At 42.4% G+C, this 20519-nt stretch overlaps 1 protein-coding gene across 2 annotated transcripts in view; it reads left to right on the top strand.

The window, feature by feature from the left end:
* Positions 1-20519, top strand: part of MBP (myelin basic protein) — a 182661-nt gene that overhangs the window by 140681 nt on the left and 21461 nt on the right. For both annotated transcript variants that reach the window (XM_083187763.1, XM_083187762.1), the window contains exon 5: positions 19503-19628. In XM_083187763.1, coding sequence (XP_083043889.1) covers positions 19503-19628 — 126 coding nt within the window. The remainder of the gene's footprint in view (positions 1-19502; positions 19629-20519) is intronic.

Here is a 20519-nt window from a genome sequence, read left to right as displayed (position 1 = left end):
GGGGCAGATGTAAAATATGCAGAGAGAACTAGATTTGGGTGAGTTAATTTATTTCTGTGCAGGGTAAATACTGGCTACTTTATTTTTCCACTGCAATATAGAGCTCACTTTGAAGTAAAACCCCACCCAAATCTAATTCTCTCTGCACAAGTTACACCTGCCCCACCTGCAGTGCACATGGTTTTGTCCATCTAAGAAGGATTTTGTCAGAAAGAGTGAACTAGAATAAGGCCCTGTGTCCAAAAGTAGCAGTTGTGCCAAAATTGACACTTTCAAAAATGTCTAAAGCTGGGTAAGAACTACAATAGGTGATTTAGCTTATTATGATGGTTTACAATGTCAAATAGTCTAGTGTGTACATAGGCCCTTATTCAGATCTAATAGCAGTACAAATTTGTACTCAAAATGGGCAAAACCATGTGCACTGCAGGTGGGGCAGATGTAACAGAGAGGGTTAGATTTGGGTGGGGTGTGTTTGAAACTGAGATCTAAATTGCAGTGTAAAAATAATGCAGCCAGTATTTACTCTGCACAGAAACAAAATAACTCCCCCAAATCTAACTCTCTCTATACATGTTACATCTGCCCCACCTGCAGTGCACATGGTTTTGCCCATTTTGAGAACAAATTTGTACTGCGACCAGATCTGAATAAGGGCGTATGTCACTAGTGATGCACTCTCTCATGCACTGTCAGCGACATCCGCCTTGTCTGTATATGACTGAGGACATCTCAAACAAGGGCCCATGCTGCGGAATGCAGCATAGTTGACGTTGGCAATCCGTCTTGGTGGGCATCGGCATGTGTGTACGAATTGGACGATACCATGACAGGTAGGTCTTGTCAAGATCATTGTGAACTGCATTGTGACAGGCACAGTGTGTCCATCTGTCACTGAACTTAAGCAGATTACAAGTATAGACAGAAATGTGTTTCACTCCACTGTGCTTAATAGAGTTTTTTGGGTTAAGTTTGCTCACTTAAAATATGTGAGAACCATTAGGTGTCTAGCTTCAATAGAAATAAAATTGTGAGAGATAAAGTACCAACCAATCAGCCCCAATCTGTCATTTTTCAAACACTGGGGAAGCTTTATTAAGCCTGGTGAAGTTATAAAATGGCTGGCGATAACCCACCAGCCAAGCAGCTCCCAACTGTCATTTTCCAAGCCTAGTTTGTAACTTGCCAGTTCAGATCTGCTTCCTGGCCACTGTATTACTCCACCAGGCTTAATAAATTTGCCCCAGTCTGTAAAACATATGACAGAAGAGATTGGCTGGTATTTATCCAATTTTACATTTTTGAGCTTTTAAAAATAGAAAATATTAGCGCACAGGGGGGGAAAGTAACACACAAGTGTTTGTGTCTTAAGGCGAGATGTACTAAGCTTGAAAAGTGATAAAATGGACAGTGATAAACCACCAATTAGCTCCTTCCTGTCATTTTTCAAAGTCTGTGACATGGCAGTTAGGAGCTGATTGGCTGGTGGTTTATCACACTCCATTTTATTACTTTTCAAGCTTAGTACATCTGGCCCATAGTGCTAAATAATTTCGGTACTCTTTACCTAGCACGGCGCCCATCGCGGGCATCGCGGCCATCAAATGCACTAAAAAACGGGTGCGACGCGATGCCCGCGATTTCCCATAGAGATCAATGTTAAAAGTGTGATTGGACGCGATTTTACTGTTCAATGCCCGCGATTTTTCCATAGAAAACAATGTTAAATGGGCCACAGAGCCCAAATAGTCCCCCTGAAGTGTGAAATGGCCCCCACAATTGTTAACGCCACCCCATGATCAACGTGAACCCGAAGCGTGGCGAGCGCCGCGATCCCGCGAGGGGCGGCGGTACGCGTCCTCCGACCTTTTCATACCACCACTATCCACGTCGGCGTGGAGTTGAGAATAGAATAGTGTGGCGAGCCACCGAGCCCGAAGCGTGGCGAGCGCAAGCGGATACCTTCACAGGTAAACGCGTCCCTTCGCGGGCTTCACAGGTATCCGCGTCCCCTCGCGGGGCTCGCTGCGCTCGCCACACTATTCTATTCTCAACTCCACGCCGACGTGGATAGTGGGGGTATGAAAAGGTCGGAGGACGCGTACCGCCGCCCCTCGCGGGCTCGCTGCGCTCGCCACGCTTCGGGTTCACGTTGATCGTGGGGTGGCGTTAACAATTGTGGGGGCCATTTCAGACTTCAGGGGGACTATTAGGGCTCTGTGGCCCATTTAACATTGTTTCCTATGGAAAAATCGCGGGCATTGAGGCATTGAACAGTAAAATCGCATCCAATCACACTTTTAACATTGATCCCTATGGGAAATCGCGGGCATCGCGTCACACCCGTTTTTTTAGTGCATGCGATGCCCGCGATTTTTTACCCCCGATGACCGCGATGGACATCTTGGGCGCCGTGCTAGGTAAAGAGTACCATAATTTCTTTATATATATTTTTTAATAATATGTGTTAGGTACACATGGATTAATTTGGGTTACCATAAATCACTATGTATACTGATACACATAATGTACCTGCAAGTAGCTCCAATTGTACAATGAAACAAGCCTTTAGTAAGTGGCATCTGCATTATTCAGAGCTGATACTTAATGCCTTCATTCCAGACAAATTGTAAACTAAAACTGATTGTATGTATTTCATGCTCACTATGCTAAAGGAAAAGCCATAAGGAACAAGGTAAGTGTTTGTTTGCTTTACTGTCCATAAATACGGACTTGCAATTATTTGCCTAGATCATATTTCGATTAGAATTTAATTTTTAGATAAGAAACAATTGCCCCTTCTAATCGGCCCTAAACACATGTACACGCACACGTCACACACACACGCATAAATACATACATACGGGTTCATTTTTTAAGAGCCAATTAACCTAGCAGTATAGTTTTGGATTGTGGGAGGAAACTGGAAGAAACCCACACGTGCTCAGAGAGAATATACAAACTCCACACAGGATCATAGTGGAAATTGTATCCGTGACCTCCCTGCTATGCGAAGTTAAGCAGATTTTTAGTGCTGCAGTTGACTGCTATCAACACATAGGGGGTATTCAACAAGGGATTCCAACTGTCAGAACGCCTCAACAGTTGGAACCCAGCCGTTTTTCCCTCTGCTTTGACAGTACATCGACAGCCGGTATTCAATGTACAGATTGTCGAGTGTTGGAAAGTCTGCAAATCTACTGAAACTGCCACGGATTGTCGGGAAATGGCCGTGAATCCGCGGCAGTTCAGCCAAAACATCCCGCTTTGAAAAAAGTCAGATCTGACACCCTTCAATGCAGTCATTAACGGCAGTTTCTCCTGTCGGGAAATAATCAGAACAGATTGAATACCTCCATAATCTGTAACCAGTTGGAGCATGTTTTATACCACAGTATGTATTTGGTCCCATACAATCCTTTGGTAATACTGTAGGCCATTATTTTTTCTCATTGTTTTTCCTCATACAAATCTTGCTACTGTAAATGATTTACTAGTGTAGGCTTCACCCTTATATAACATAGGCTACTGCACATGACATCTTAGTTGACATATTGTACAATAAAATATACTCATTTTATATATTTCCCGTAATTGTATATATTTCCATACAGTGTTATTTGTAGTTTTATTAACGCCCTTGATCAAAACCTTGGTTATACAACATCCTGTGTATACCCATGCTATTTGCCTCTGCTCACCTGCTACTTATTTGAATAGAGCTGTGACCAGGAAGGCCCTATGATAACAAAGTGTGTTGTAGACCTTTTCGCAGTGTGGACAACCGTAACATCACTTGTAAAGTACTAGTAACCTTAGGCTGTACGACATTGTCAATCCATTATAAGCTTGGACCCATAGAACACTATCCAATATCCATAATATGTGCTGTTTATGAAGATTTATTTAACTGGTCATTAAGCATTTTGGGTGGTATTCAGTGCGGCCGACGAGTGGGTGTGTGCGGCGAGGATCGCCGAAAACCAGCCATCCTCGCCGTGTAACCCCCGTACAGGCCCTATTCAATGTTCTGGGGGACAACTTGACGTCATAGGATGGTGAGGATTACTCCGAACGGCAAGGTTCACCGCTAATGTAGCGAGCCTGCTGCATTTAGACGGGAGCCTCACCGTTTTGACGGCGGCACTCGCCGTTTCCACGGCCGCACTCGCCGTTTCCACCTCACTGGAAAAACCCAGCGAGGTGAAAACGGTGAGGGAAGGGGATCAGTTGAATACTGACCTGCGAGCTTTGACGGCGAGCTATCGGCACTGTTCACCTTCTCAGCTTGCCAAAGACCATTGAAAATACCCCTTTGTGTGTGTATACTGTATACAGTAGATTACATTGTTAAACTTCTGTAATAGATATTAGCACGGCGCCCACGATATTCAGTCGTATGGCATCTTATGCATTGTATCGCATCGCATGCCATATACCCGCATGCGATGCGATGTATTGTGATTTTAAATTGTATAAGCACCCTAATGGTTTTTTCAATGTTAAATGGCCCCCTATATGATTTTTAATTGTATAAGCACCTTAGTGGGTGCTTACATTGTTAAATGCACCCCCACGCCACCCCCACTATCAACGCCAACCCGAAGTGTGGCGAGCGGCGGCGGTAGGCGTCCTCCGACATTTTATATACCCCCCACTATCCACGTCGCCGTGGAGTTGATTTTATATAGTGTGGCGAGCCTACGAGCCCGAAGCAGGGCGAGCGGACGCGTATTACTTTACATGTATTCCGTGTCCCCTCGTGGGGCTCGCGCTCGCCACTATCTGAAATCAACTCCACGCCGACATGGATGGTGGGGGTATGAAAAGGTCGGAGGACGCGTACCGCTGCACTCGCCACGCTTACGGTTGGCGTTGATAGTGGGGGTGGCGTGGGGGTGCATTTAACATTTAACATTACGGTGCTTATTTAATTAATAATCTTATAGGGGGCCCATTTGACATTGAAAACACCCATTAGGGTGCTTATACAATTTTAAATCGTATACCATGGTATATGGCATACAATACGATGGTATACGAATGTATAACATTGGCTGCCATCGCGTAACATCGCATCGCATACCATCGTATGGCTTATGGTATGCGATGCGATGGGCGCCGTGCTAGGAAACAAGTACCAGATATTTTACTAACGGATTAAAGCTACATTACAGTACATATTAAGCATTATAGACAACAAAGTATTATGCCGCAGCACCCAAATGGGAATGTAGCCAACCGAGGAAGGAGATAACAAAGGTAATGCGTGTCTTATTTGCAGCACTTTATATTAGAACAACTTGAAGTGACTGTTAATACCAGTTAATATGGTGAGATGCTACATCTGGCACTAATGCTACCCATACACGAGGGTGATATTGCACACAATCCGTTGATTTTGATCGCATCTGTGCAATAAATCGAAGTTGCATGGCACTGTGAAGGAGCGCTAGCAGGCGGCAGGTGTCACTGGCGGCGACAGAATTTGAATAAAAAGTTTAAACACTGGGCGGCCGCCCAGTTTTGTTTTTTCAAATTCTGCCACAGCTGACCCCGGCCACACTCCAGCGCTACTTCACAGCGCTACGCTACCCCGCCTTCTTCCAGCACCTGACGTGCCATTGCAGATGGCATGCGACATTGGGTGCTGGAAGAGGGCACCATAAGATGCGATGGGACATCGCAATAAGATGTCGCATTGCATACAATCGCATAACTGTATGGGCACCATTACATATACTGTAGTACAGGTTGAGTATCCCGTATCCGAATTATTCCGAAAACCATACATTCCAGAAAGTGAAAAAAAAATGTTTTTTTGCTAAAAACTCACTGGGGACATTTGTAACAGCACTACTGGTGACATGATATGTAACTGGCACTATATATGTGCAAGAAAATGATTGCTTGGCATTCAAATTCAATATCTGAGATAGTACACAAATTTTGTTTCATGTTTTGAAACCTTGTTTTTTGAACAAATAAAATATATTTGTGTGTATTTTATGTGGTAATAAAATATATATGTGTGTATTTTATGTGTTTATACAGCATACATGCAAGATACTTCAAAATACATCATTTAAATATTAAAATATTCCGAAATACAGAATAATCCGCTATCCAAAATTCTCCTGGTCCCGAGCATTTTGGATACGGGATACTCAACCTGTATTTATACTGCACTAAAATGACAGTAGCACTCACTTCAATTTTACTTTACTGTTTATAAAATTCACTCATAGCATAACTTGTTTGCTAAATGGAGTGAAATAATGTTATAAATCTACTTGCGTGCAGGAGTGCGATTCCCAGATCTGTAATTGCTCAAACTGCACTTCCGTTCTGTGGGCTGAAGCAATGCATGTGACTAACAAAACTATTTAACACAGTGACCGTTGCTGCTATCTCCTGTGCTGCACCAGACCAGAAAAAGGCATTATTACTACAGGTAAACAGAGGAGATATCCCTATTTTCTCTGCAGTTACCCTTTTTGCTATTTAAAACGTCTTCCCCATAGCTTACTATGGGGGCAGTGAAGGCAATCTATTTATATTTTTTTTTTTAAAGCTATTTACTTGTTCAGTTAGTGCACAGCCAGCCAACTGTAGCATTGCTTTCCGATGAGGCTGCAAATATGCAAGGGTGGACTACAGTTATTGCCTTTCACAACACAGGTGGTTTCTGTCCTCCCTGAGCTCGCCTTTGGGTCACCTGCGTTACACTTTGGCAGGTGTACCACCCCAGTCATACTGAACATCTGTCCAGGGGACACAACTGCATTACTAAAGATGAAGCAATACCTTCATCTCTGCCGATGCATTTGTGCCCCCTGGGGAGGCACACCTATCCTCTGTGACAGGTGCAAACGTGTTAAATATTGTCACCACATTCTGTAATGGTGATAAAGAATGTTCTAGTTCTTTCTTTTTTTTTTTTTTTATAATCCTAAGGGATCTATTCATGAAGCAATGAAAAGAGGATGGCAACCAATTGGCTGATACGTATACTTCTATTAAATGCATTTAATAAAAGTTCCTTCAAAGCTGATTGGTTGTCATGGGCAACTTCTCCACTCTTTTCACTGCTTCATGAATAAACCCCTAAGTATGTTGCATCAGTGAACTGTGGGGCAGATGTATTAAGCTCAGTGAAGTAATAAAATGACTGGTACTTTTATCACCAGCCAATCAGCTCCTAACTGCCAAGTTAAAGAATGGATTTGGAAAAAATGACAGTTGGGATCAGATTGACAGGTAAAAAGTACCAGCCACCTTATTACTTCTCCAAGCTTATTATACCTGGCTCCTGTATTTGTTCCACCCTTAAATTACTCCCTATACTGTATGCAAGCAACTTTTTTTACTTTAACAAAAAGGCAGCATGGTCAGACTTGACAACCGCATCAGTACCACACCTTTAAATAAGACAAACCAAATTTAAATTAGGGCTGTGCTGTACACATGCCAGCAAAATAATGCTTCCATTGAATTCATGTTGGTCCGTTGTATTACTTCTTTGCAGCCCTTGTATTGCAGAACTCCAGCTGTGGTTTGGAAACTTTCTTATCAATAATAAAATAACGAAAATTGTTCCCATTGCTCAAAGTTTGGAAAATAGCATGAATAAATAAGCATCTGTGAAGGCCACTTGTTATTATGTTCTGTTTGTTTATAATGATTACTCTTTTGTCAGACTCACATAATGGTATGTTTTGTAGCAGACGGTGCTTCCGCTTATGAGAAGCAGGGATCTGTACAAACTTCAGCTCTTTTTGTCACACTAAAAACAATATGTTTTTCCTTCTGTGCCGTGTTTGCTGGTCCCTATCTCATTCCACATTCCTCTCTGTCTGAGAGGCAGAGCAGTAATAGTATAATGTAATAAATCACATAAACACACATGTCCATGACACACAGCTGTATAATTATTATACAGACCCACAATAACATTATTGGCCGTCTAATGCTGCTGCACATACAACAGTATGATGCCATAGCTGACAATGAGATGTCCACTAATGAGGTAAGTGAAACACTTCATTAACATTATTATCATTATTAACAACATGTTTTGTTATGGACCAGATGTAGACAGTGACTCCACTGTGATAGCAACATTCTGAAAAATGGCTAATCTACATTGATTCTAGGGGTGTCATTTTACTAAAGATTCTAAATATTAAAAGAGGTAATGTTGCCCCTAGCAACTATCAGATTCTGTCTGTCATTTTCTAGGATGCAGTAAATAAATGATAAACATAATACCTGGTGCGACCTGCCATTTGCAATGTAAAAGGGGTATCATTCAGCTACAGTATTAGTTTAGGTGCTAGGACCTATTCTGCATTACTTTGAACAATGTTTGATTGGAGACTATACATAATATATCATGTTTGACCAATATTCTCCTTGTAGAGTGTTTTCTGGCTAGTTTAATATAAGTAAAGAAACACTACCTGCAAATTGATTATTAAAATATTGACAATTAAAAATAATTGATTATTCCAGGTATATATTTCCTGGGGCAGGGTAACCTTCAGGCCAACCTTCTAACTAGATGATGAAGATGACTTATTAGCATCAGCGTCTTTATCTGTGAAACGCTTTGTGCATTTAATCTCCGCTACTCAAATCTCAGTTACAAAGGGTGACATTATAACAGCATCAAAAGGACAGATCTGTCACTGATCCACAATTCGACCTTTGACAGTTGAATCGCATATGGAACTTACATGGCAGTTATGCAAATCTGCCGTGTCCCTCATTGAATTCGTAATGAAATATAAAACCTTAGAACTAAAATAAAATAAAAATAGTCTATTATTACTGATAAGTTTTATACTGCAGCAAGAATTAAATATGCAAATGAGGATGGTTTGGTGTCATCGCTATTCAACTCTCAGTTATGTTGAACATTAGTCACGGACAGCTGTCCTGACCTTATTGGCCAACTTAATTGATTGCATTACAAGGTTAAGTTCCATGTAATAAGACAGGTATATAGTGAGGTGATGGCTAACCTTTCTCACTGTCAATTTTAATCTGAAAGTTATTTTTAAATGATTGAATATTGGCATTTGTTTGTATTACATATTCAGTATACCAATTTATGTTAAAATACCATGTTGTATCCATATGACGCAAGCATTTGTGTCAGTGTGTCAGTTTTTGAGATACAAAGTTTTTGAGATAATATAACCTGCCTAAAAAAAATTCTGGACTATACTAACAATGACACATTTCAGTAAAACAATATACTGTACTAAGAAACATTATAGAAAGGATGAAAATGAGCATAACAAAATGTATCTTCTCTTCATATCAGATCTCCCTGTGTGTTGGCCCCTTTAGAATTCTTGGAAGATATAATGAATTTGCTTATCTCATACCTCAAAGAAACAAACATAATCAAAAAATGCTGTTTTTAGTCGTTGAAATCACAAGAAATTGTTTGGGAGGGGCTAATTAGTGAGAGACATATTTTGGTTCTTACTTTGACATCAATCCACCTTTCCAGAACAACAATAAAAAATAGATTCTACAAATTGATAATAATGAAATCTTAATTTAAAATTGATTAAGGCTTAAAAGTACATGATGTAGCATTACAATTGTCAGAATTGTTTGTGCCCTCATCATTAATTACTTAATATACTGTAACTCCAATTAGCAAAATTAGTGCTGTCATTGTTTCATTTACAAATAATAAGAATAATGCCGAGAGCAAAACAAAGCATGAAGCAGGGCGGAGCATGAAGTGGAGTAAACCAGTGGTCCTCAACCTTGGTCCTCAAGTACCCCCAAAAGTGTATGTTTTCCAGGTCACGTGACAGTTGCACTCATTATTCAATTACACATTTTAAAAGATCACATGTGGAACATATTAATTCACCTGTGATTCTGTGTAGAGACCTGCAAAACATCCACTGTTGAGGTACATGACAACTGAGGTTGAGAACCACTGGACTAAACTGATTTTTACTAATTCAACAAATAAGTAACAAATCTTTATTTGCATGTACAGTATAACAAACTTAACATACACATTAATAGGGGTCCTAGCCTGGGGAATGTGAAGCTGTCTGTGAAGGGTTTTTTTGTGGAAAGTTACAAGGATTGAGGTTAGTGGAAAGTGGGTACTTGTGTATTTTGGCGGCGCCCCCAATCTCCATCGCGCAATGTTTTCATCGCATCGCATGCCATGCACCCGATGGCATGCGATGCGATTTTTGCCCCCTATGCGATGAAAGATTGTATAAGCACCCTAAAGATGCTTACAATGTTAAATGCACCCCCACGCCACCCCCCACTATAAACGTGAACCCGAAGCGTGGCGAGCGCAGCGGTACGCGTCCTCCAACCTTTTCATACCCCCACTATCCACTTCGGCGTGGAGTTGAGAATAGAAAGTGTGGCGAGCGCAGCAAGCCACCGAGCCCGAAGCGCAGCGAGCCCCGCGGATACCTTCACAGGTATCCACGTCCCCTCGCGGGCTTCACAGGTGTCCGCGTCGCCTCGCTGCGCTTGCCACACTTTCTATTCTCAACTCCATGCCAACGTGGATAGTGGGGGTATGAAAAGGTCGGAGGACACGTACCGCCGCCCCTCGCGGGCTCGCTGCGCGCGCCACGCTTCGGGTTCACGTTTATAGTGGGGGGTGGCGTGGGGGTGCATTTAACATTGTAAGCACCCATTAGGGTGCTTATACAATGTTTAATCGCATCGCATTGTATGCCATATACAATGGCATACAATTTTTAAATTGTATGCCATTGCGCGATATCGCGTCGCATCGCATACCATCGCATGCCTTATGGTATGCGATGCGATGGGCGCCGCCAAAATACACAAGTACCGGAAAGTGTAGTAATACAATGGAGTGAGCACAACTGTAACTAAGGGCCTTATTCTAGTTCACTCTTTTTGACAAAATCCTTTTTAGATGGACAAAACCATGTGCACTGCAGGTGGGGCAGATGTTACTTGTGCAGAGAGATTTAGATTTGGGTGGGGTTTTACTTCAAAAAGAGATCTATATTGCAGTGTAAAAAATAAAATCAGCCAGTATTTACCCTGCGCAGAAACAAAATATCTCACCCAAAACTAATTATTTCTGAACATTTTACATCTGCCCCCCTGCAGTGCACATGGTTTTGTAAATCCAAGAAGGATTTTGTCAGAAAGAGTGAACTAGAATAAGGCCCTAAGAGTGGGAGATATAAATGAGAGAATTGCAGATCTTTGCATTTTTAGATATTGTAACATTTATATTATTGCAATGTGTTACTAACTTTACATGTTAAAAGGAAGTATTTTATATTGAATTTCCTTAAGTTTATATAAGTGAATAGTATGTGGTGCACAGATAGCGCTTGTACTCACTATAAGTGAGTTGAGAAGCTATAAAATTATTTTTATAAAATAGTCAAAAATGGATTGTGCGGGTGAAAATCTGGATAAGAGAAATGGTAAATGCTAGAATGCTCTCCATGGCAAAATAAGACGCTCTTCTAGTCTCCAAACCTTCAAGTTTTCCCCTTCAGATAATGTTGGTTACCATCATTACAGATGTACAAGGATGTGCTATAGACCGTACATGGCCACTAGGTTGACAGACCAAAGGCCAAGAGGCCTTAGGTTGAATCACTCAAAATCTCAACATGGCTTTAGGTTGACATGGTCATTAGGTCGACAGTCAAAATGTCTACATGGGTTTTTCATGTTTTGCTTTATCCGACATGTGTCAACATTCAGGACAAAAACATGAAACCCCATGTCGACCTTTTGACTGTCGACCTTCCCAATGTCGACCTAATGATTGTATCGACCTTATGATACTCTTGACCTAAAGCCACTTCGACCTTTTCAGTGTCGACCTTCAGTGGTCAACCTAATGATCCACACGTGTATTATTATACAGTATTATTATTATTATTATTATCATTGTTTATTTATATGATGCCACAAGGGTTATGCAGCGCATAGATGAGCAAAAGAACAAAACAAGAACAGTGATTTACAGTACAAATACAAATCAGGACAAGTACATGGTAAATAAAATACAGTTGCAGTAGCAGACACTGAAGCAATTATAACAGTGGCAGAGATATATTCTAAGAAAAGTACATCAGGAGAGAGGGCCCTGCTCATTAGAAACAAAAAGATGAAACACAACCTGTCAGGCGCTCAGATTCTGGATCATGCAGGGAATTCTCCCAAATGGTGGGTACATGTAGAAAGATAATAGCAAAAATACAATAGTGAAGTATGTTCCAATATCAATTCTCCCAGTACTTGTTTCCTAGCACGGCGCCCATCGCATACCCTATTTATTGGTGTGCGATGCATTGCAATTTTCCTGTTAAATTAACAGGAGTGCTTGTACAATTAAATATCGCATAGCATTGCACGCCAGCAAATGGCATGCGATGCAATTTTTAATTGTACAAGCACCCTGATGGGTGCTTACAATGTTAAATGCACCCCCATTGTCAACGCCACCCTCACTATCAACGCCAACCCTCACTATCAACGCTATCCACATCGGCGTGGAGTTGATTCTAGATCAGAGCTGGGCAATATCCCAAATCCCTTTCTTTAATGGCAAATATTGGGAATGCACATTAATCCACAATCAACATTTATAAAACACAGTTCATCCATAAAAACAATTCATTCAATAAAAAAGCACTCAATGAAAGTGCTAGGTGCGTGATAGTTATCCTTAAACAGAGGCAGACGAGTAATTACCGGGTATAATGGGAACCGGTTGTTAATCAGTCCCATGAGCACATATGACACCGTTGCACCCAAGGTGAGCTTGGCATCTGATTGTCATTGATGGTGGACAGAGGAAGCCGGTATACATCGCAATAAGGATATCCAGTTTGGACGTTGCTGTGGAACTGTGTCCTATGCACTCATGGGACTGATTAACAACCAGTTCCCATTATACCCAGTAATTACTCGTCTGCCTCTGTTTAAGGATAACTATCACGCACCTAGCACTTTCATTGAGTGATTTTTTATTGGATGAATTGTTTTTATGGATGAACTGTGTTTTATGATTTTGGTTGTGGATTTATGTGCATTCCCGATATTTGCCATTAAAGAAAGGGAATTGATATGGGAACGTACTTCACCATTGTATTTTGCTATTATCTTTCTACATGTACCCACCATTTGAGAGAATTTCCTGCATGATCCAGAATCTGAGTGCCTGATACTGTAGGTTGTGTTTCATCTTTTTGTTTCTCTGGTGTTGGTGAAGGGTTTCAGGGACCCACAGAAGCATACACCCATTGGCAGCTCATCATTGCGCCACTTTACCATTTCACCTACTGTATTTTTTTTCTTTAGTCCCTGCTCATTAGAGCTTGCATTCTAAAGAATAGACAGCTATAAACACGGATGTGTTACAGACAGATCCTTGACTATAGGGGATCAGTTATCTTTGAGACTATTTTCTTCTGGAAGTCCCATAAGATTGAATGAGATGGTAAATGTCCATCTTCTGGACTGTTACTCAGTCTTCTGGCCTTGTTGATTTACACCCCACAGGTTTACTTGGAGGAATTAAGTCCTGTGTGGGTCGTGGTAATTGATCCAGCAAATGTTCTTTCTTGGCACCATTTATGCATTTGTATCAGATTAACACAGGGTTCATCACAACCGTTTACATCAGGACCCAGGCTTGGGTCCAGGTCAGGCATTTTTGTCATCATCCCCAGTGTGAGGTACCACTCAATGACTATGGCTAAATCCTCAAAGGTCTGGGGGTATTTTAGGAAGCCATGTTCATCTTTGCTGTGATGGGATGTGCTGCAGGGCGCACCAGGCTGATTTTATGCATAGCCATCAATTGCTCGAATGCCATAGGAATTATTGGAGCAATCACTGACTGCGAAGAGCATGTCACATCACACCAAAGATGAGCATTGTTGTATGGCCCTGCTTACTATATAAGTGGAGAGGGGAACAGACCAGAATGACACAAAGGTAGAAGATAGAGAGCATGGAGCTTTTGGCTAGGATGACAGCTGGAAAGCTTTGATAAATAAGTGAGTCTTGAGAGCCCATATGCAAATTTCAAAAAGTGAAGAGTCTGGTGGGAAGAGAAAGAGAACTCCAATGATAAAGCCCAGCGCAAGCATAGATTCAGGAGTGGATGGAAATCATTTGTAATGAGATATGGCATATGTGAAGCAAAGTGGACAGCCATCGTATAATGGGAAATTACAGTAGGTCATACATGTAGATGGTAGAGAATTTAGTGTGTGGGCTTTGTAAGTTAGTGTGAGGAGTTTCATTGGATTCTGAAGGGGACGTTGAGCCAGTGAATGGCTTGTAGGGGAGGCGAACATAGTGCTTTTGGAGAGGAAGATGAGCTAGCCAGCTGTTTTGACAGCAGATGTGAAAAAGGGAGGTCTGATAAGTGGATGGTACAGTAATCCAGATTGAGAAAAGGTTGAATACTGGAGATATTTCTGAGATGGAAGTGGCAGGACTGCAAAAAGTAGTAGGTGAAAGGCTTTAAGGGGAGGGAGAAGTGAAGGATGATTCCAAGCCTGTGCGGATGTGAGCAAGAGCAGGTGGCAGTGCTGTCAATAAATAATACAATTGTGAAAGATGAGGTTATTTGTGAGGATGGAAAAATCATCAACTCAGCCCTAGACATGGTCATTTTAAGAAAGTGCTGGAACATCCTGCAGGAAATAAGCATACAGTGTCAGAACCCTCAAGGCCACACTTGCTGATGGTTGGCTTGGGGTGTGGAGGTGGAGAGGGAGTCAAGGATTAGTTTGAAGAAATACAGTCCTTTTATATCCTTGCTGAGATGTATATGCAATACACTCTAATAGGAACTAGCATGCACATGCGTCCAGCTCCCATTCACTTCAGTGTGACCCGGCTCAGATGTAACCGCTTGCGGCATGCCGTAAGGCTTTCACATAATGATCCCGCTACAGCACGCTTCTAAAAACTGCAAGCCTGTAGCGGGACTAATCGGTACGATACCAAAGAGCAGGAATGAGGAATTGTTAAATTCAGATATATTACATCAAGTTCAATGGTATAAAGATAGAATGATAATGGCACATGGGTGCTACAAGGGATGTGTAAAACAATCAGAAGTGCAGCAAGCAAAGTGTGATCTCCTTGCAGTGTCCAACCATAGTGTTTAGTAAGGAGTGTCCAGGATACAGACATTTGCTAAATGATTGCACCCCATCCCCAATGCCCTCAACAAGGCTAGTCAAACAATTCTGCAGCACACAAACAGCATCCCATATATCTAGGAATTAACATTAAAAAAATCCTAAATCAGACTATAGTTTGGATATAGCGGGGATAATTTATTATACATGATGGTGGGGTTCTGCGCCACGCAGAACAGCAAACGCCTCTGCCTGCGTGTCACCCTTGTTTTCCAGGAATGGTTAGACTTACTCAGGCAGAGTGACACCATGACCGATGGTTGCGATGTTCCACTTGTAATGCCATCGTAGTTCAATTCAATTGCAAATTCAAGCAGCGGTCAGAATGCACCTCCTTCCTGCATTTGCATTTCTTAATGATCGCATCCAAGCTGAATCAGGCCCAATAACAATTTGCCTAAAATAATGCTTTAGCACTTCTGGTTCAAAGACAGACATGTGGTGCCTAATAGAAATAATATTTTACCTGCAAGTGAGATCCAGTCAATTTGTCAATAATCAAAATATTGGCACTAGATTGTTGACCTGCTCTGATTTTTGATAGGACCGGGCATCCTTTGGTTAGGGTGAGGCATGTTTGGGTTAATGTTAGGCACATTAGGGTTAGGGTGAGGCATGTTTGGGTTAGGGCAGTGGTCTCCAACCTTTTTTGGGGCGAGAGCTACTCGAGACAAAATATACTGCATGAAGAGCTTCTAAAAAATTTTTAAAAAGAAAAATGCCATTTACACATTATGCCACACACTGTAATGCCCACGACATATTATGCCACATACTGCATTGCCCCAGGCACAATATACCACACACTGCAATGTCCAATATGCTGCATACATACCTCCCAACATCAGAGGCAGAGGAGAAGGAACATCTGCGCATGCCAAAGGCACGCGGCCGAAAATAGGGGGGCATGATCTACAATCGTGGTACTCCTGCAAGGCCACATCCCCCACTCTTTCTGCTATAGGGGCATGGCCAGCGCTATGAGATCTGCTGGCCATGCCCCCAGCCTCTCTAAGTAGACAGAGTGTGCGTGTTGTTTTGCAGTCTCCATCCTCTTTGCACCCCTCTATCACCTCTCGATTCCCCAGTCACCCTTGCATGCGTCTGTCCCCCTATTACTCCTTTACCTCCTGCACCTTTTTGTCCCCCTGCACCTCTCTGTCCCCCCGCACCTCTTCATCCCATTACCCCTGCACCTTTCTGTCCCCTCTGCACCTCTCCATTCCCCTTCCCCCCCTGTAGCTCTCGGTCCCCCTAATCAACCTTGCATTATCAAAAACATAAAAAAAGCTCCTCAAAACTTTTTCAACTTTTCTAACCTGCTGGTGGGTAGCAGGTACCCAGCCTGGCAGAGGACAGCAGGCATCAGGTGGCTGGGTGGTGTGGCAGACAACAGGCAGTGTAGCGGTCAGATGAGGGAAGAAAATAGGACGGAAGGAAAATCCTGTCTCTCTCCCGCAGTAGCTGCTGCCATGGCTGCGTCCCGCCTCATCCAGTGGAGCTCAGCTGCTTCACAATCACAGCTGTCACAGCCAGGGGCAGATCCACAAGTAATTGATAGGGGGGCACCATTAAAGTGGATGGGGTGGCATGAGGGGATTAGTGTGCCAGGGTGCATGTTCTCTGAGAGAATGGAGAGAGACAGAAAGGAGAGAGAAGGAGAGCAGAGAGAGAGAAGGATAGGGGAGGAGAGAGAGAGAGAGAGAAGGATGGGGAGGAGAGAGAGAGAGGAGAGAGAGAGAGGAGAGAGAGAGAGAGAGGGAGAGAGGGAAGGAGAGAGGAGAAAGAGAGAGAGAGAGAAAAGGAGATAGAGAGAGAGAGGAGAAAGAGAGAGAGAGATAAGGAGAGAGGAGAGGCAGACAGAAGGAGAGAGGGAGAGAAAGAGGGATAGAGAAGAATAGGGGAAAGGGAGTGAAGGGGGTTGAGACAGGTATGTGCCTGAACCCCCCATACCAAACACCACAGCCTCCCCCTTTTCACTTAAATATGCAAGCGTTGTACCTATGGCAGCAGCAGGGCGATGGTCAGGCAGCAGGCATCCCATGGAGGAGGCTGAGGCAGGTCCTGTGAGTTCCATGGATGCTGCGGAGGAAACAGACGCCAGAGGTCATTTTTCACCTCTAGCGTCACGGTCTGACAGGGAGCAGTGCTACCCGGAAGTGCCGGGAGTGCTTAGTGCTGTGCTCCCTGCCTGTCAGACGCTAGAGATGAAATATGAGCTCTAGCGTCTGTCTGTTTCAGGGGAACACAGCGGCAGGGGAACGCAGCGGCAGGAGATGGGCGGGCGGTGGGAGATGGAGGGACGGCTGCGGCGAGAGATGAAGGGAGGGACAGACTGGCAGCCGCAGAGTGGTCGAGCCACCCGGATTGCCACCGCGAGCTACCAGTAGCTCGCGAGCGACGGGTTGGCGACCACTGGGTTAGGGTAAGGCACATTACAGTTCGGGTGAGACATATTTGGTTTGGGTTAGGCATATTACCATTAGTGGGTGGCATGTAAGGGTTAGGGAGAGTTGGGATAGGCATATTAGGGTAAGGCTCAGGCATGTTAGTATTAGAGAGGCATATTAGGGTTAAGGCCTGTTTGGGTTAGGCATTTTTAGGTTAGGCATATTAGGGTTAGAGTGAGGCGTGTTTGGGCTAGGCATATAAGCGTTATGGTGAGGTATGTTTAGGTAAGGGGTAATGTTAGCAATACCGGGTAAGGGTGAGGCATGTCTCGGTTAAGGTTAGGCATATTAGAGTTAGGGTAAGGCATGGTTTGGGTTAGGTATAGGGTTAGTTATACTTGGGTGAGGCATGTCTGGGTCAGGGTTAGGTGTATTTCAAAATACTACTGTTGACATTTTGATTGTCGACATTCACATCTGTCAACCATTTGAAGATGTAGACATACTGATTGTCAACATTCTGAACATTTCAACATTATGCTATCGCCATTCTGCGTATCATCATATGATACCTAACCATTTCCTGATACTGAGCCAAGTATGAGACCTTTAGTTAAGCACAAAGTATATTACTCACATGGACATTTTGCACATTTTATTTGCACTTTCTATGTAGTATAAATCAAATTTTTTTGGTAAAAAAAAAAAAAATCAGCCTGTTTTACTGTACACTGAAGAGACTGAGCATGTCATTACCCAGTAACAGGCTGTATAACCCTTACCTCCATATAAGGTGAGTAAGTCATATTACAGAGAGTGGTAGTCGTACTGTACTGAAAGGAGATGTGATTGCAGACAGCTCCTTTGTTCGGTACTTCCCTGTGATTACGTCCATATTCCCTGCTGTGTGAAATGCTTGATTATCTGTTATCAAAGAAAAAACATTTCCAGGATTTTCTCCCTTTACCTCTAGTGTGGAACATGTATAACATGACTAGCAGAGACTCCTCTATGTGCAGCATGAATCTGTGCTGAGCAGAGACTCCCTGTATATCGCATGTTATATACATGTATGAGTTTATGAAGAAAGCCGATGGGAAAACGGCAGAGTGAGAAGAGTTGGGTTAATGATGCTCGCCTAGTAAAATCTAACAGAGGACTTGAGAAACACATGGGTACATTTACTAAGATGAGAGTTCTATTGAAATTGGGATCAGATTCTGAAGATAATAGAATTTGATTTAGTTGCTATGGGCAACATCCCATCTTCAATAGAACTCCCATCTTAGTAAATTTGCCTCACAATTTCCTTTGGTAGAGATCGAGGAAGAGGGTGATTTTGGGACAGCCCCCGCCATTTTGTACCAGATCTGAGCTAGTGATCTTCGCATGCTGTATTTGGAAGACCTTCTGCAATTAAGCCAGGCATGTCCAAACTATGGCCCTCCAGCTGTTGTGAAACTACACATCCCAGCATGCCTTGCCATAGCTTTAGCATTTCCTAATAGCAAAACTGTGGCAAGGCATGATGGGACTTGTAGTTTCACAACAGCTGGAGGGCCACAGTTTGGGCATGCCTGAGTTTAGTGGAGAAGCCACTTCTTCTCAAACTAAGCAGAATATATTAAGAAACTATTACAACCCTTTTGTTGGTTTGTATTGAAATTAAACCATTAAAACTAAGACATATTTATAATATATATTTATATAAATTCATGGGCGACGCCTATATGGATACAGAAATTCATTTTTTGTGGAAGATAACGTATTCTTTTACAATATGAGTATAATCTTGATACTTGTATTCGTCATCTTATCATTAAACTTGAATTCTCTAATCTTCCCGATTTACATACATCTTACTGTATATACTGTATCTTCTTTCCAGGATATTCACTACTCCAGATCAGGCTACCTTTCCTCGTCTCCACATCGTTCTCCACAGAGGTCTTCTTACTATGCCCATGGCAGGCACGTGGATGAAAACCCAGTTGTCCACTTCTTCAGGAACATTGTAAGTTCTTATATCAAACTCCAAGACAATGAAGGGGACACACAAACTGTTTTTAAAACCCAACAGACTCCTTTTCATTTACCTATTCTTATGCTGGCCATACACTAGACCAACTTTCATCCAACTAGTTGGTTTGTTGGACTGAAAATCTGGTAGTGTATGGTGGCAAATGCCAATAAGCAATTTGCTCACAAACTCAGGAGAATGGACAAAAACATTCAGTGAAATTGCTCAAATCAAATAGGTCCAATTACATTACATTGGCCCTTATTCAGATCTGATCGCAGCAAAAAGTTTGTTCTCAAAATGGGCAAAACCATGGGGTTTATTCTAGTTCATTCTTTCTGACAAAATCCTTCTTAGATGGACAAAACCATGTGCACTGCAGGGGGGGGGGGCAGATGTAACATGTGCAGATAGAATTAGATTTGGGTGAGTTATTTTGTTTCTGTGCAGGGAAAATACTGACTGCTTTATTTTACACTTCAATATAGATCTCACTTTGAAGAAAAACCCCACCCAAATCTAATTCTCTCTGCACAAGTTACATCTGCCCCACCCGCAGTGCACATGGTTTTGTCCATCTAAGAAGGATTTTGTCAGAAAGAATGAACTAGAATAACCCCCCATGTGCACTGCAGGTGGAGCAGATGTAACATGTGCAGAGAGTTACATTTGGGTGGGGTGTTGAAATCTAAATTGCAGTTTAAAAATAATGTAGCCAGTATTTTCCCTGCACAGAAACAAAATAACTCCCCCAAATCTAACTCTCTCTATACATGTTACATCTGTCCCCCCTGCAGTGCACATGGTTTTGCCCATTTTGATAACAAATTTGTACTGCGATCAGATCTGAATAAGGGCCATTGCCTGAGTGACAGTTGTTGTCTA

The sequence above is a fragment of the Crinia signifera genome, chromosome 5 (genome assembly GCF_055691185.1).
Source record: "Crinia signifera chromosome 5, ASM5569118v1, whole genome shotgun sequence".
NCBI lineage: Eukaryota > Metazoa > Chordata > Amphibia > Anura > Myobatrachidae > Crinia > Crinia signifera.
Note: the sequence above shows the minus strand (reverse complement) of the source record. Positions and strands in the feature narration are given on the sequence as shown.